General features: G+C 43.2%; 1 protein-coding gene across 1 annotated transcript in view; it reads right to left on the reverse strand.

Annotated features, from left to right (window-relative positions):
• Positions 1 to 16,453, reverse strand: part of LOC106610333 (TBC domain-containing protein kinase-like protein) — a 65,581-nt gene that overhangs the window by 48,827 nt on the left and 301 nt on the right. The window contains exons 2-19 of the mRNA XM_045716467.1: positions 15,799 to 16,055; positions 9,912 to 9,984; positions 8,900 to 9,014; positions 8,627 to 8,700; positions 5,832 to 5,973; positions 5,573 to 5,633; positions 5,406 to 5,467; positions 4,866 to 4,927; positions 4,385 to 4,533; positions 3,891 to 4,029; positions 2,779 to 2,878; positions 2,273 to 2,322; positions 1,864 to 1,993; positions 1,310 to 1,408; positions 939 to 1,001; positions 642 to 768; positions 423 to 473; positions 216 to 299 (exon numbers count right to left, since the gene is read on the reverse strand). Of these exons, the coding sequence (XP_045572423.1) occupies positions 216 to 299; positions 423 to 473; positions 642 to 768; positions 939 to 1,001; positions 1,310 to 1,408; positions 1,864 to 1,993; positions 2,273 to 2,322; positions 2,779 to 2,878; positions 3,891 to 4,029; positions 4,385 to 4,533; positions 4,866 to 4,927; positions 5,406 to 5,467; positions 5,573 to 5,633; positions 5,832 to 5,973; positions 8,627 to 8,700; positions 8,900 to 9,014; positions 9,912 to 9,984; positions 15,799 to 15,991 (1,774 nt within the window). The 5' untranslated portion in view covers positions 15,992 to 16,055. The remainder of the gene's footprint in view (positions 1 to 215; positions 300 to 422; positions 474 to 641; positions 769 to 938; positions 1,002 to 1,309; positions 1,409 to 1,863; positions 1,994 to 2,272; positions 2,323 to 2,778; positions 2,879 to 3,890; positions 4,030 to 4,384; positions 4,534 to 4,865; positions 4,928 to 5,405; positions 5,468 to 5,572; positions 5,634 to 5,831; positions 5,974 to 8,626; positions 8,701 to 8,899; positions 9,015 to 9,911; positions 9,985 to 15,798; positions 16,056 to 16,453) is intronic.

The following is a 16,453-nucleotide window of genomic DNA, read 5'->3' on the forward strand; positions in this document are numbered from 1 at the left end:
GTAACAAAAGATAGTTTGGGCGGAGTTTTCCTTTGAGTAATAAGGCAGAGAGACTGTAGTATATTGTGGATATCACACAAAAAGGGTGTTATTAGACAACTCATCGGTGCAGTTCTACAAATACACCCATTAGTGGCATGTAGATTAAAGACTGATTTATTGGGATGATGGAGGCTGCTTGTTATTCAAGTGTCACTGTACATGGAGGGACTCACCTTGGATAACGTGAGAGTTGTCCTTCAGGAAGAAGTTGTACAGGTATTTGGGGATGAAGGCCGACATGCAGGCGTACGCCAGGGCTGCAGACAACAAAGAGGAAGATGATGTGAAGAGAGAAGGGAGGAGTTTCAGCGAGGCACATTGTACTTCTGCAAATCACCAACAACTCCCCATTTTAAGAAGTTTTGAAATAATACCCTTACCTTCATTGTTGAAATTCAGCCAGAGGAATGGTGCACAAAGTGAATCCAAACCTGAACAAAACATGGGGTACAATCGTAAACCACATCAACACTAGAATTGAATTGGATAGGCTAGATAGAAAATGTATGACTTGACTGCCACCTAGTGGGCTATTGACCACAACACAGTATGGATGCGAGTCACTGCGTCAGATTGTGACAGCAGAGAGACAGACTCACCCTGCCAGTAGACCAGGTCAGGGTGAGACACCACCCAGGCCTTGAGCACACGCCTGAACTTCCTGTGGCCCTGTGGCGAGGACAGCAGCTCGTCATACTGGTGGCAGCGAGGGATGTCCACCTCAATCTGGAAGGAAAACACACACACACACACACACACACACACACACACACATTAGAAGTGTGTGAACCAATGCATGTGATAGAAATCTGTTCAATATGAAATTATAAAACTGCCAAAAATAATAACATTTTCCCATCAACTGATAACCAGTCGATAACGAGAAGAGCCGGTACCTGTCTGTCAGTGGGTATAGGGGTATCCTTATCAATGCTGTCATATTTGGCTTGAATGTCCCCCTGGAGAGAAAAATAAATTCTAATCAACCAAAATAACTTCAGTATTAAATGAAAATCAGCAGTAAATCAAGTTCATCATCTCTATGGTTATCAGCTGTATTTATCTCTACAAACAAAACAATGTATTTCTCTCTATGGTTATCAGCTGTATTTATCTCTACAAACAAAACAATGTATTTCTCTCTATGGTTATCAGCTGTATTTATCTCTACAAACAAAACAATGTATTCTTCTCTATGGTTATCAGCTTTATTTATCTCTACAAACAAAACAATGTATTCCTCTCTATGGTTATCAGTTTGTCCTACCTCGACTCCCAGGAGAGCAGCCCAGGCCAGTCCACGTATGAGAGGAGGAATGTCCACCCTCGCCTCCTTCCACACCAGGTTCTTCTTGTATGGGTATGCCTGTGGGACAAACAGCACAACCAGATCATTTTCTTATGATAAGATTAGATTCTATTGTAATTAAAACCTTCATTTATCCAGATAAGTCATTGAGAAGACACTGTATTTTACTCATCTGGTTGATATAACACATAGCTCCACTTTAATTCAACACTCGATACAATCAAGATAGACACCAAGGCCTGGACACACCAATAGAAGACTTTAATAATCACCAGACAGGAACACAAAGATGAGTAAAAGAGTGTGAGCTCAGGACAGGGTCAATGTGACTTTGGGTACTCCTCGTCTTTCTATTCCTGGAATCATTGGGAACTGGGGGATCTTAAACTGCGGAGGCAGAGTGATTGCATTTGTACTGAGTTGTGAGAGAATGGTGTGTGTGTGTGTGTGTGTGTGTGTGTGTGTGTGTGTGTGTGTGTGTGTGTGTGTGTGTGTGTGTTTAGAGCTCAGACCTTGAGGAGCCTGTCGAAGAGGATGATGCGGATGAGTTGGTACTCTGTGTCCCTCTCCCTGATGATGAGTGGCAGCATGACGGTGCAAGACAGCTCATTGCTGCTGTTGGACTGGGACAGACTAGACTGTCTGGAGAGACAGAGACAGAGAGACACAGCGAGAGAGAGACACAGAGGACAGACACAGAGAGAGCGAGAGCAAGAGCAAGAGAGAGAGAGAGCAAGAGAGAAAGAGACACAAAGAGATACAAGGGAACAAAAAAGCAAGATGGGAACATTATCCATCTCCATCAGTCATTGAAAAGAACAAGCCATAAAATGAAAAATAGAGAAGGGATGTGAGAGCTGAGGACAGATAGACTAAGTCAATACGTGACAAACGAGTATTAAAAGATGAGGGGATTCTTACTCGTCTTCCAATAAAGGGTAATATGCCTCTCCTGCCACATCTTTCAGTCTCTGAAAGAGATAAGCCAGATTTTAATTCTCAACACAAATGTTCTGGTTAATTTCAGATTCAACCATGTGGAGAAAATAAACTGTTGTGTGGTGTTGGTAGTACACTGGTCATTACAGACCTAGTATAGACCTGTGGTGTGGTGTTGGTAGAACACTGATCATTACAGACCTAGTATAGACCTGTGGTGTGGTGTTGGTAGAACACTGGTCATTACAGACCTAGTAGAGACCTGTTGTGTGGTGTTGGTAGAACACTGGTCATTACAGACCTAGTAGAGACCTGTCGTGTGGTGTTGGTAGAACACTGGTCATTACAGACCTAGTAGAGACCTGTCGTGTGGTGTTGGTAGTACACTGGTCATTACAGACCAAGTAGAGACCAATGCACTACTACAATGTCTTGCTCCTGTTATTGTACGGTAATATTAAATCTATTAGTCACAGTGGTGTGCTCACGTTCTTCAGCTGGCACAGAGACAGTGTGACGGTGGTGTCATCCAGGAGGAAGCTCCTGTCCCTGCCTTGGCCAAACGACTCCCCGTCCTCCAGCAGGAAACTAACACAGAGATTGAATTCAACATTTATTCATTCGGATGAGAAACTATAGAATAGCACGGATCTACTTATAAATAATATAGTTAACTATATATATTTTTTTTTAATAGCAACCTTTATTTAACTAGGCAAGTCAGTTAAGAACAAATTCTTATTTTACAATGACGGCCTACACCGACCAAACCCAAACGACGCTGGGCCAATTGTGCGCCGCCCTATGGGACTCCCAATCACGGCCGGTTGTGATACAGCCTGGATTCGAACCAGGGTGTCTGTAATGACGTCTCTAGCACTGAGATGCAGTGCCTTAGACTATTGTGTCACTCGGGAGAACTAATTCAGATGTAAACATTATTCTAACTTTGTGCTTTGAGGGGAAAGGCATGATGTATATAACTACATCATCTGAGACAGTAGAAAGACATGCTGTATATAACTACATTATCTGAAACAGAACAGTAGAAAGACATGCTGTATATAACTACATTATCTGAAACAGAACAGTAGAAAGACATGCTGTATATAACTACATTATCTACGACAGAAAGACATGCTGTATATAACTACATTATCTAAGACAGTAGAAAGACATGCTGTATATAACTACATCATCTGAAACAGAACAGTAGAAAGACATGCTGTATATAACTACATTATCTAAGACAGTAGAAAGACAGATAATGTAGTTATATACAGCTTGTCTTTCTACTGTCTTTGATAATGCAGTTATATACAGCTTAAGACAGTAGAAAGACAAGCTGTATATAACTACATAATCTACGACAGAAAGACATGCTGTATATAACTACATTATCTAAGACAGTAGAAAGACAGATAATGTAGTTATATACAGCTTGTCTTTCTACTGTCTTTGATAATGCAGTTATATACAGCTTAAGACAGTAGAAAGACAAGCTGTATATAACTACATTATCTACGACAGAAAGACATGCTGTGTATAACTACATTATCTGAAAGAGTCCACTAGGTAGAAAGGGTGTGTTGTACAGTACTTGGGCAGGGTGCAGACGGGAGGCTTGGACTGGATGATCTCCTTGTTGGTCAGTTCCTTCTCCAGGTCTCCTCCCGCCAAACACCACAGGTGGTACACCTCGTCTATGGCCCTCTCCCCCAGGTACTCCTCATCATCATCTGGGGCATGATTGACAGATTGATTTAACTGTCTAATACATTCAAATCAGTCCCATTTCAATTAATGTCATTTTATGCAGGATAGTCCAATCGATAACAATTGCCACTGTTTTCCAGGGATTCCTGGGTTCCATTAAATCCCACACTAAGCATCAAGGATGATACACTGTGGTCCTCTACATGGTAAAATGTGGTCATCTGAGATGTATCCTTTATCCATAGAGCCAGGTCTACGATGGTAAACAACAATTTATATTTATAATGTATGTGCGTCCGTAAGTGTGTGCTTGCTCGTGTGTGTGTGTGCCCATGCGTGTGTGTGCCCATGTCAGGGCATGCATGTGTGCACTCTGACCTTTGCAGAGCTGGCTGATGTCCTCTGGTAGCTCCAGGTGGGCACAGCGCAGGGAGGAGGAGAACAGCCCGACGGGCTGCTGGAATGGGGCGTAGAGACACGACACGCCCTCAAACACTGGGTCAACCAGCAGCTCTGCAGGGGTGGGTCTGGATGGAAGCACAGAGTGAAATGTCAAACTTTTTGAACATGAATCAAAAACATAGACGCACTTCATCAAAGGTTCAGATTTCACGACAAAAATGTTATGGGAAGTGTTCTCAAATGTTCTCTCTAAATGTACCATGTTCTCATTTGGGCATGTTTTTGATCACTTTCCCTGTTATTACCCCGTTATTACCCTGTTTTTACCCTGCACATAGCTCAGCTGCATGACAAAAGTACGTGGAGAAGGCATGGAGAATGGGCCTCCCAACAGGAAATGATAGCCAACACAACAGAGTCCAATCCACATGATATAAAACATCTCTGGTCGAGTTACCTTCTGGAGGGCAGGAAGGTCAGGCATTTCCTTAATAATGTTAGGACGTTCTCAGGCAGCTCCTGTAACAGAACGTTGACAATCACATTAGTTATGCTACAATCCAGACCCACAGCCCCAATCTCCCTCTGCTTTTATGGCTTTTCAGCATCCTAAAGAAATAAAATAGCCTGAGAAATGTTAAAAGCCTTTTTACAAGGGAAACACTTTGGCAAATGGAGGGCATATGAATTTCATTAGCACACATATACACGCAAACAGATGCGCGCACAAACACACACAGCTAGTGGTTACAAGTTACAGGGCATTGTTTAGGTATTTGATGAATTGTAGTCATTTACAATCACATTTGCCTCTGGATCAACAAAACAGTATAACAAGGAGTAGTCTTATCTACAACATCAGAAAACATGACTTTACCACACATTAGGCAATCTACACATTAGGCAAACTAGGAATTCTAGGACAATCAACCTTTCTTAGAGTGGTTTTAGCGGGCCAGTGTAATAAATAGTGACTTGTGATTGATTTCAAACTCACCCTAATCGCATCCAAACATCCGTGCTCCTCTGCAAGGACTGTGACTATGTCGTCAATGCAACCTGAGAACAACAAACACAGACCACCATGCCATAAACAATGAACAACCCCATCATAACCAATCTGTGGCTCACCAGGCTGACGGACAAGGCAACACGTTCACTTACCCAAGGTGATGATGAATTTCAATCTCTCGCTTATTTCAATGTTCTGCAGTAGTCTTCTACCCTGTGAATAAAAGGTTGATAGTACATGAGGACAGAATGACTTCCTCCTAACCACAATATCACACTTTACTTGAACCCTCAGTTCAATGGCTATATAACACTGTCATAACATCTGTCAATGACAGTCCTGACTTTTGATTGACAGCTCAATCAACCAATCAATCATTAGGTCAAGACATGGTGGTGTAAGAGAGCTTACTGCACACAGCTCAAAGAGCAGGACTCCCAGGGACCACACGTCTGTCTTGGGCCCCGAGGGAAGAGGGTTCTCCCCCTGGGAGGGGTCACGAGAGTGGACTGAGCCCTGGGCGATGACCTCTGGAGCCAGATAGGATGGGTACCTGTGGACAGAGATAGTCAGAGAGAGGGTCAAAGGTCAATTGAATACCCTGCAAGGCATAGAAAACTTGACAGCGTTGAGGTTGTCTTGAATTAAATTCAATGAAACCTGTTTGCAACAGATTTGTTTGCAACAACATTTGACAATGAACAGACTTTGATGATTAATCTACCTAAATATTCCAGGTACTTCCTGTTTCGTTGAAGTCATTGTTTAAATGATGCATGTACAGTACATTGCTTCATATCAAGGAATCTCCGTAAACACTAGACAGATAAAGCTCATTTCATCTTCAAACCAGATGTTTTACTTGGAGACTAGATAACACAGGACATCAGAGGCAGCGGCGAACACACACAATCATTCCCCCATTCAACAACAGGCTATTACCCACAAAGACTTTCTAAAACGTGAGGGCCTTTGGGTTTTGGATAAGACTTCAGATATCTATTACAGTACTTGAAACAATGGATTACTTTAATATCCAAAACCTGGATATCATAATGGCTGGTCATGGGTCACATCAACACCACTATCCCAGAAACTCTAGACCCAGTCCAATTTGCATACCGCACCAACAGATCCACAGATGATGCAATCTCTATTGCACTCCACACTGCCCTTTCCCACCTGGACAAAAGGAACACCTATGTGAGAATGCTATTCATTGACTACAGCGCAGCGTTCAACACCATAGTGCCCTCAAAGCTCATCACTAAGCTAAGGATCCTGGGACTAAATACCTCCCTCTGCAACTGGATCCTGGACTTCCTGACGGGCAGCCCCCGGGTGGTAAGGGTACGCAACAACACATCTGCCACACTGATCCTCAACACGGGGGCCCCTCAGCAGTGCTCTGTACTCCCTGTTCACTCATGACTGCATGGCCAGGCACGACTCCAACACCATCATTAAGTTTGCTGATGACACAAGTGGTTGGCCTGACCACTGACAACGATGAGACAGACTATAGGGAGGAGGTCAGAGATCTGACCGTGTGGTCCATCAACGCAATCAAGACAAAGGAGATGATTGTGGACTACAAGAAAAGGAGGACCGAGCATGGCCCCATTATCATCGACAGGGCTGCAGTGGAGCAGGTTGAGAGCTTCAAGTTCCTTGGCGTCCACATCACCAACAAACTAACATGGTCCAAGCACACAAAGACAGTCGTGAAGAGGGCACGACAAAACCTATTTCCCCACAGGAAACTGAAAAGATTTGGCATGGGCCCCCAGATCCTCAAAAGGTTTTACAGCTGCACCATCGAGAGCATCCTGACAGGTTGCATCACTGCCTGGTATGGCAACTGCTCGGCCTCCAACCGCAAGGCACTACAGAGGGTAGTGCGTACGTCCCAGTACATCACCGGGGCCAAGCTTCCTGTCATCCAGGACCTCTATACCAGGCAGGGTCAGAGGAAGGCCCTAAAAATTGTCAGACTCCAGCCACCCAAGTCATAGACTGTTCTCTCTGCTACCGCACGGCAAGTGGTACCAGAGCGCCAAGTCTAGGTCCAAGAGGCTTCTAAACAGCTTCTACCCCCAAGCCATAAGACTCCTGAAAAGCTAATCAAATGGCTACCCAAATGGCTACCCATAATATATGCATTGCCTGCTTGCCCCCCCCCCAAATGCATAGCCACTTTAATAACGCCCAGCACATTGTACCGGTACCCCCTGTATATAGCTCCACTATTGTTATTTGCTGCTGCTCTTGAATTATTTCTTATTCTTAGCTCTTACTTTTTTAGGGATTTCCTTAAAACTGCATTGTTGGTTAAGGGCTTGTAAGTAAGCATTTCACTGTACAACACCTGTTGTATTCGGCGCAAGTGACAAAATGTGATTTGATAAACAATAGATTGACCATTACGCATGCATGTCACAGTAATGCATTCTATTTCACTAACAGCAATGAAATACTGTGTTGTGTTCACAGAGGGACCTATGACCTCCATTATCAGAAGATGCACAGTTCTACAAGTTCCAGACGTTCAAGGTTAAAATCTTCCATTATCAGAAGATGCACAGTTCTACAAGTTCCAGACGTTCAAGGTTAAAATCTTCCATTATCAGAAGATGCACAGTTCTACAAGTTCCAGACGTTCAAGGTTAAAATCTTCCATTATCAGAAGATGCACAGTACTACAAGTTCCAGACGTTCAAGGTTAAAATCTTCCATTATCAGAAGATGCACAGTTCTACAAGTTCCAGACGTTCAAGGTTAAAATCTTCCATTATCAGAAGATGCACAGTACTACAAGTTCCAGACGTTCAAGGTTAAAATCTTCCATTATCAGAAGATGCACAGTTCTACAAGTTCCAGACGTTCAAGGTTAAAATCTTCCATTATCACATCATCGTTTATCATAGTTATCTCTATATGACAGTGGAACATGTATTGCTTTTAACCCTTATAGATTAATTGGTAGAGCATGGCGCTTGCAGGCCAGAGTTATGGGTTCAATTCCCACGGGGCAGCAATGTATGCACTCACTCCTGTATGTTGCTCTAAGAGCGTCTGCTAAATGACTAGAATGTAAAATAATTGTGTTTTCACTGCCTAATCTAATGTCAGTCACAATGTAATAGCTTTTCACATCTATCGACACATTCGTTGTACATGGGAGGTTAGATGTGAACAGGACTTACCCAATAGGAAAGTCCACATCCGCCCCATGGTCTGTCATGTAATAGAGCCCAAACTTAGCCAGCTTCACCTTGCCCTACAAAGAAACAAATGTTACATATGACAATGTTCAATGTATTGATGGCCTTATGATAAATCAATAATGCATCAATAACGTGATGACAATTAGCCTGTTTAAACGAGAGCACAGGTTTAACCAGGCTAGATGACAATGGCAAACGGCGTTAAAAGCCTTTCCATTAGACCCCAACTGATAGGGAAGGGAGGTAACCTACCTTGCCATCCATGAGGACATTCTGTGCATTGAGGGCTCTGTGAACCATCCCATGTTTGTTCATAAACTCTAGTCCCTCCAAGGCCTCATAGGCTATCTGGAGAACCCTCTCTGGGCTGTAACAGACAGACAAGTCCTGAGAAATATTATATACACATTATAAAACTTGGGCGTAGCTTTAGGACCTGTGGTGTTTGGCTTGAAAAAGAGTTATGTATGTTACTCAGAGCGTCTTTGTTTTCCAGCCAACAAAGCTACAACAGGTCATTGTATGTACTAAATATGTAGTCATTTTCTCCCTGCCGGGTCTGTAGAGTTGAGGAGTTCATTCGGTAAGTGTTTTAGATGGAAGAGGTTTGTGTTATTATCGGTGTCAACCAGTAGATGGCAAGGGTAGTGCATAGCCTAGTCCTGATGTAATGAAGCCATTCTTCTTTGTTCAGCTAAACCATGGTCATTCTACTGACAGAGATATAGAACTGAGTCCTCCTAACATTCAATAACATAGCACAATGATAATATACTATATCTATATATAGTCTTCATATTGTGTAAATATTGTACTATATAGATATAGTGCCTTCGGGTATTATACTATTTCTTATTGTTGTTGCCTTGTCGAGAAGGAACCTGCAAGAAAGCATTTCGGTGGACAGTGCATAATAACAAATAATTTGTAGACTGCAAATTGACCGCAAGTATCCTAAACAGATATAATATTTGTCTAAAACAGCCATTTCAAACCTTGCTTGCAGTTGTATACGATCACATATACAGTATCTCTCTATAAACGTGTGGGAATACTCCGGAACAGATTTCCAAAATTAAAATCACTTGGAGCTGATTTGCTGGTGTTTTTAGTCTTTTTATGTCCAACAATAAAAATACTAAATAAAATAACACTTCCTTTTTATATAAAAAAACTTAGGGGCCTAAATAAAATAACAGCCGGGCCCAATTCAGCCCGCCAGTTGATCAGCCCAGTGGAACTGATAAAAAACTTGAAATCTTACCTGACAGTTTGAACCTGTTTCTGGAAATCATTTAGACTGCTTTCGTAGTGTTCCGTTACAACAACAAGTCGTTCTGGAAGAAGGAAGAAGAAAAGGTGTGAAATGGTAGATCAATATGACATTGGTCAGCCCTGGCATTTTATTCATTTATTAGTTTAATATGTGATTTCAAAACATCTGTTTTACGGTCTGCTGCTTGGTCTCCATTTTTTTCCCCCAGCAAGGCTGTCATTTTGTTGTTTTTCCGATGAAGGAGTGAGTGTGCCTTTAAGTTAAAGGTTTAGCCACAACATGATTGGTTAAACATAGCCAAGAAGAATCTTCTAAATGAAACGCTAGCGCCATGTGTTGTGATAACCCACATATGCAACTACAAAGCTTTAAAGCTGTACTCGGTCCTTTAGAACTTCCCATCCACCCAGCCCACACAATAAATGGAAAAACAAAATGTTATCTACAAAATCTGACAACAAAAGGTTCAGCGGTCAGGACCTTAAAACATGGTTTTGACTAAATGGAATACAGCTCATGTCAGAATTGACTTTTCTTAGCAGGTTAGGAGAACTTTCGCAGCAGTTTGGAGAATTAGGTAATGGTTAGGAAAAGGGTTAGGGTTAGCTAAAATGCACAAAAAATATATACTTTAGACAGCAATTTGACATAAGCATCTAGCCGTGACTATAAAACATCTGGGCATATAAAAGGAGGAAACAAAGCAGGCTAATGTAAGCTTTTAACTACTCAGGAAGTCCATAATGACAGTACTGTGTATACTTTGGCCAAAAATCATTAATGTGTCCAATAAAATCTGCATAATGTGGATTTGGGATGATTTCCGGTTTTTGTTGAGACTTTTAATAAAACACATTCTTGTGGTAATATGCGTAGCAAACAAAAGCCAAACAAGTTAGATTGTGCAGTTGGAGTTTGCCAAACACATTCAGTTATTTTACAGTGACTCGGATGAAACAGAAAACACTACTCAAAAACAGAGGAGGTATAACCTGTGATGAAGTTTCTCAACTGTAAATGACAAACTGGGGTACAAGTCAACGTGTAAACTTATGGGTATGACCGCAATGAAGTCAATATGAACAGCCTCTTTTCACACAACAATACACAAGATTATTAGGTGTTTTTCCAAATAGAAAGGGAAGGTCAAGGCTCTGTTGGAATACACTGAATGCACACTGTTCCCTCTTCCTTCTGAATGCACACCGTAAGTAAGCATTTCACTGTTAGTCTACACCTGTTGTTTACGAAGCGTATGATGAATAACATTTTAGTTGATATTAATAGAACACCAGTCATATACAGTAGTAGATGCCAAAGGGAAAGGGATAGGATTTAAAAGCTTCTGTCGGTCTGTCACGTCAGTACCAATCTCCCCTAGTCCTCTTTAGTTTCACTCTCCGTCCCACTCTCCCAATACTAGGATATTTCTGGAAGTGGAGTGTTGTAACAATACCAGTATTGCGATACTAGGATACCCGATTTTCCATGTATTCTTCCCATCTTCACAATCACTGAAAGCCAGATACAGTCGAATAGAGGAAAACAAGGATTCAACTACAAAGTCACTCAAGATGGCCCCGACAGAGATGGTCGCCTCGCTTCGAGTCCTTAGGAAACTATGCAGTATTTAGTTTTTGTATTATTTCTAACATTGTTACCCCAGGAAGGCAGTCATCAATGACCTCTTATTACATACATCCGGGAATAACTATTGGATATAAAAGCGACGTCAACTTACCAACATTACGACCAGGAATACGACTTTCCCAAAGCGGATCCTCTGTTTGGACCACCACCCAGGACAATGGATCTAATCCAAAAAGCCGATCCAAAACAACGGCGCCGCAGAAGGGACAGACGGAGCGGCCTCCTGGTCAGGCTCCGTAGACGGGCACATCGCCCACAGCTCCCGAGTATACTACTCGCCAATGTCCAGTCTCTTAACAACAAGATAGATGAAATTCGAGCAAGGGTTGCCTTCCAGAGAGACATCAGAGATCGTAACATTCTCTGTTTCACGGAAACATCGCATCTTGCCGACAGAGATAAACACCTCTCTAGGAAGAGGAAGGGCGGGGGTGTATGCTTCACGATTTACAACTCATGGTGTAATCATAACAACATACAGGAACTCAAGTCCTTCTGCTCACCCGACCTAGAATTCCTTACAATCAAATGCCGGACACATTACCTCCCAAGAGAATTCTCGTCAGTTATCGTCACAACTGTGTACATTCCTCCTCAAGCAGACAACAAGACGGCCCTCAAGGAACTTCACTGTTTACTCTATGTAAACCATATATCCTGAGTAGGGTTGCACATTTTGGGGAATATTCAGAAGTGGAAACTTTGTGGGAATTAACGGAAATATATGCAAATTAATATTAATATCATATAAATGTCGATTATTTTTTGCATTGGATATATTTACCATATCATATGGAGACAGAAACATAAACCTTTTACCTTATCATAAGTAGACATAATTGCAAATGATTAAATTCTTCCAAAATAAATTCGTAAACAATTTAGTTTCGAATTGAACTTGAATTAAATGAGTTGACTCTTCACATGTGAAGAGTCCACTGAACAACAAAAGGGAATATTGAATGATCCCCAATGATCCATCGCATCTCCCAAAAATGTTTTCAACATACAACTGAAAAATGATACTCTAGAAACTAAAGCTTTGGTTGTCTTCATCTCAGGCTTCCATGTCTTCTCCCTGGACCTCCTCAATGTCCACCTCTCGAACATCAGACTGAGGCCTCATTTTCACTGTCACTTTCCAACCTTGATGAGGATGGCTCGTTGTCAGGCTCAAAAAGCCTCAAATCTGCCCGGATGGCCACCACTTTTTCAACCTGGTCAGCCTGTATTGGTCAGCCTGTTGCGTGCTTTGGTGTGTGTGTGTGGGTGTTCCCAAACAAGGACGAGCTGCGCTCTGAGGCGGCTGATGTTGGTGGGATTTGGATGATGGAGGCAATAGAGGAAAGAGCCTCAGAACCACAAAGTCCCCTCCACCAGGTGGTTGATGAGATATGTTGACAAGACTGCCATATTGCATCTCCATCCAAAAGCCCTTGCTTGGAAGTGTACTTCATCAGACTGCCAAGAACCTTGCCCTCATCCAGGCCAAGGTAGCGAGACATGGTAGTGATGACTCCATAGGCTTTGTTGATCTCTGCACCAGACAGGATGCTCTTGCCAGCATACTTGGGGTCCAACATGTACGCTGCTGCGTGTAAGGGCACCAGGCAGAAGTCTTCACGCTTTTTGATGTATTTCAGAACTGCAGTTTCCTCTGCTTGGAGCAACAGTGAAGTGGGCAGGGCAGTACACATTTCTTCTCTTACATCTGCAAGCATCAGAACATCAGACAGGATGGCACTGTCTCCCTCAATCCGTGCAATGGCTACTGCTATAGGTTTCTGGCGTTTCAGGCTGCTTACCACCCTCTCCCAAAATACATCATCCAGGAGGATCCTCTTGATGGGGCTGTCCATATCGGCAGACTATGATATGGCCATTTCTTGGAGAGACTCCTTCCACTCTAGGAGACTGTCAAACATGATGACAACACCACCCCAACGGGTGTTGCTGGGCAGCTTCAATGTGGTACTGTTATTCTTCTCACTTTCCTTGGCGGCATTGTCGCAAAACTGAATTTGCGAACCACCGCATTTAGCCATGGAAAGAGGTCTGGGAAAATGGCTGAATAGAAACAGTGTAGTTATTCCCTCTGCAAGGAAATCAAACAAGTGAAATGCTGGTACAGGGACAAAGTGGAGTTGCAATTCAACGGCTCAGACACAAGAAACATTTGGCAGGGTCTACAGGAAATCACAGACTAGAAAAAGAAAACCAGCCACGATACGGACACCGACGTCAAGCTTCCAGACAAACTAAACACCTTCTTTGCCCGCTTTGAGGATAATATAGTGCCACCATCACGGCCCGCTAACAAGGACTGCGCCCCCAACCCCCCTCCTTCTCCGTGGCTGACGTGAGTAAAACATTTAAACGTGTTAACCCTCGCAAGGCTGCTGGCCCAGACGGCATTCCAAACCGCGTCCTCAGAGCATGCGCAGACCAGCTGGCTGGTGTGTTTACAGACATATTCAATCAATCCTTATCCCAGTCTGTTGTCCCCACATGCTTCAAGAGGGCCACCATTGTTCCTGTACCCAAGAAGGCAAAGATAACTGAACTAAATGACCACTGCCCTGTAGCACTCACTTCTGTCATCATGAAGTGCTTTGAGAGACAATTCAAGGATCATATCACCTCCATCTTACCGGCCACACTAGACCCACTTCAGTTTGCATACCGCCCCAACAGGTCCACAGACGATGCAATCGCCATCACACTGCCCTATCCCATCTGGACAAGAGGAATACCTATGTAAGAATGCTGTTCATTGACTACAGCACAGCATTCAACACCATAGTTCCCTCCAAGCTCATCATCAAGCCCGAGGCCCTGGGTCTCAACCCTGCCCTGTGCAATTGGGTCCTTGACTTTCTGACGTATGGTAAAAGGTAGGAAACAACATCTCCACTTCACTGACCCTCAACATTGGGGCCCCACAAGGGGGCGTGCTCAGCCCCTCCCTGTACTCCCTCTTCACTCACAACTGCGTGGCCATGCACTCCTCCAACTCAATCATCAAGTTTGCAGACGACACAACAGTAGTGGGCTTGATTACCAACAATGACTAGACAGCCTACAGGGAGGAGGCGAGGGCACTCGGAGTGTGGTGTCAGGAAAACAACCTCTCACTCAATGTCAACAAAACAAAGGAGATGATCGTGGACTTAAGGAAACAGCAGAGGGAGCACCCCCCTATCCACCCTATCCACAAGTTCCTGGGCGTACACATCACAGACAAACTGAAATGGTCCACCCACACAAGACAGTTTGGTGAAGAAGGATCAACAGCGCCTCTTCAACCTCAGGAGGCTGAAGAAGTTTGGCTTGTCACCCAAAACACTCAAACTTTTACAGATGCACAATTGAGAGCATCCTGTTGGGCTGTATCACAGCCTGGTACAGCAACTGCACCGCCCTCAACCGCAAGGCTCTCCAGAGGGTGTTGCGGTCTGCACAACGCATTACCGGGGGCACACTACCTGCCCTCCATGACACCTACAGCACCCAATGTCACTGGAAGGTCAAAAAGATCATCAAGGACAACAACCACCATGCCACTGCCTGTTCACACCGCTACCATCCAGAAGGCGAGGTCAGTACAGGTGCATCAAAGCTGGGACCGAGAGACTGAAAAACAGCTTCTATCTCAAGGCCATCAGACTGCTAAACAGCAATCACCAACTCAAGAGGCTGCTGCCTACATTGAGACCCAATCACTGGCCACTTTAATAAATGGATCACTAGTCACTTTAAACAATGCCACTTTAATAATGTTTACATATCTTACATTACTCATATCATATGTATATACTGTATTTTATACCATCTATTGCACCTTGCCTATGCCGCTTGGCCATCGCTCATCCATATATTTATATGCACATGTTCTCATTCACCCCTTTAGATGTGTGTATTAGGTAGTTGTTGGGGAATTGATTGATTACTTGTTAGATATTACTGCACTGTCGGAACTAGAAGTACAAGCATTTTGCGACACTCGCATTAACATCTACGCTCGCATTAAAATTTGATTTGATCTTTCACCATTCCAGTTAGGCCTATTTAAGTGCTATATCAGTGCTTTACCAATGGTGTATTCTGTGCATTCAGATCACTTTTACTCCAAGGAAGGTAGGTTGAGGGAGTGATGTATTTTCACTGTATCAAGAATAGGACCCAAAATACCCATTGACAAACAGACAGAGATGCATAGTCCTACCATGCTTCCCTCTGGAGATGTCTACGTACTGGCAGAGCCTGGGGTGGGTAATGGTCTTGAGCAGCTGGAAGCGGCCCAGGATCTTGATGGAGTTGGGGGTGAGGGGGAGGCCGTTGCTCCCGCACACATCGTGGGGGAGAGCCGAGGCAAAGAAGGTGAAGGCCCCTAGCTGGGCGTCTCTCAGTGGCCTCATGACTGCTCACTGCTCCAGTGTCCACTTCAGACTCACAGTTGACAGCTCCACCAACCGACACACCCTATGGAAAACACAGAGACATTAGAGGCAGGGAAACAAATTAACAGTTTGGTTCATGTTTACAAACACTCATTTTAATTTGAAACTATATCTAAACACAACAGGTGCAATGTAGCTAAAATACAAGTTATATCACAGCTTTTAAACGCAGAAATAATTTCAGATATAACACAAAAGAATGGTGACCACACACTTTCATATCCACTTCATTTACTTTGTCACCTTGTACAAGCATTACCTAATAGTGTTTTTAGGGAGGCATATAACCGGTTTGTAAACAGTAAAAGTGGATACAGGCAGCTAACTAAATCGAAAGCTAGCGACAGTGCTGCAGTTAGCTTGTACAATAAGGGATGCAGTATGCAAAACTTTGAATTAATAAAACTGAAACGACTTTTG

Source organism: Salmo salar, chromosome ssa04, assembly GCF_905237065.1.
Source record: "Salmo salar chromosome ssa04, Ssal_v3.1, whole genome shotgun sequence".
NCBI lineage: Eukaryota > Metazoa > Chordata > Actinopteri > Salmoniformes > Salmonidae > Salmo > Salmo salar.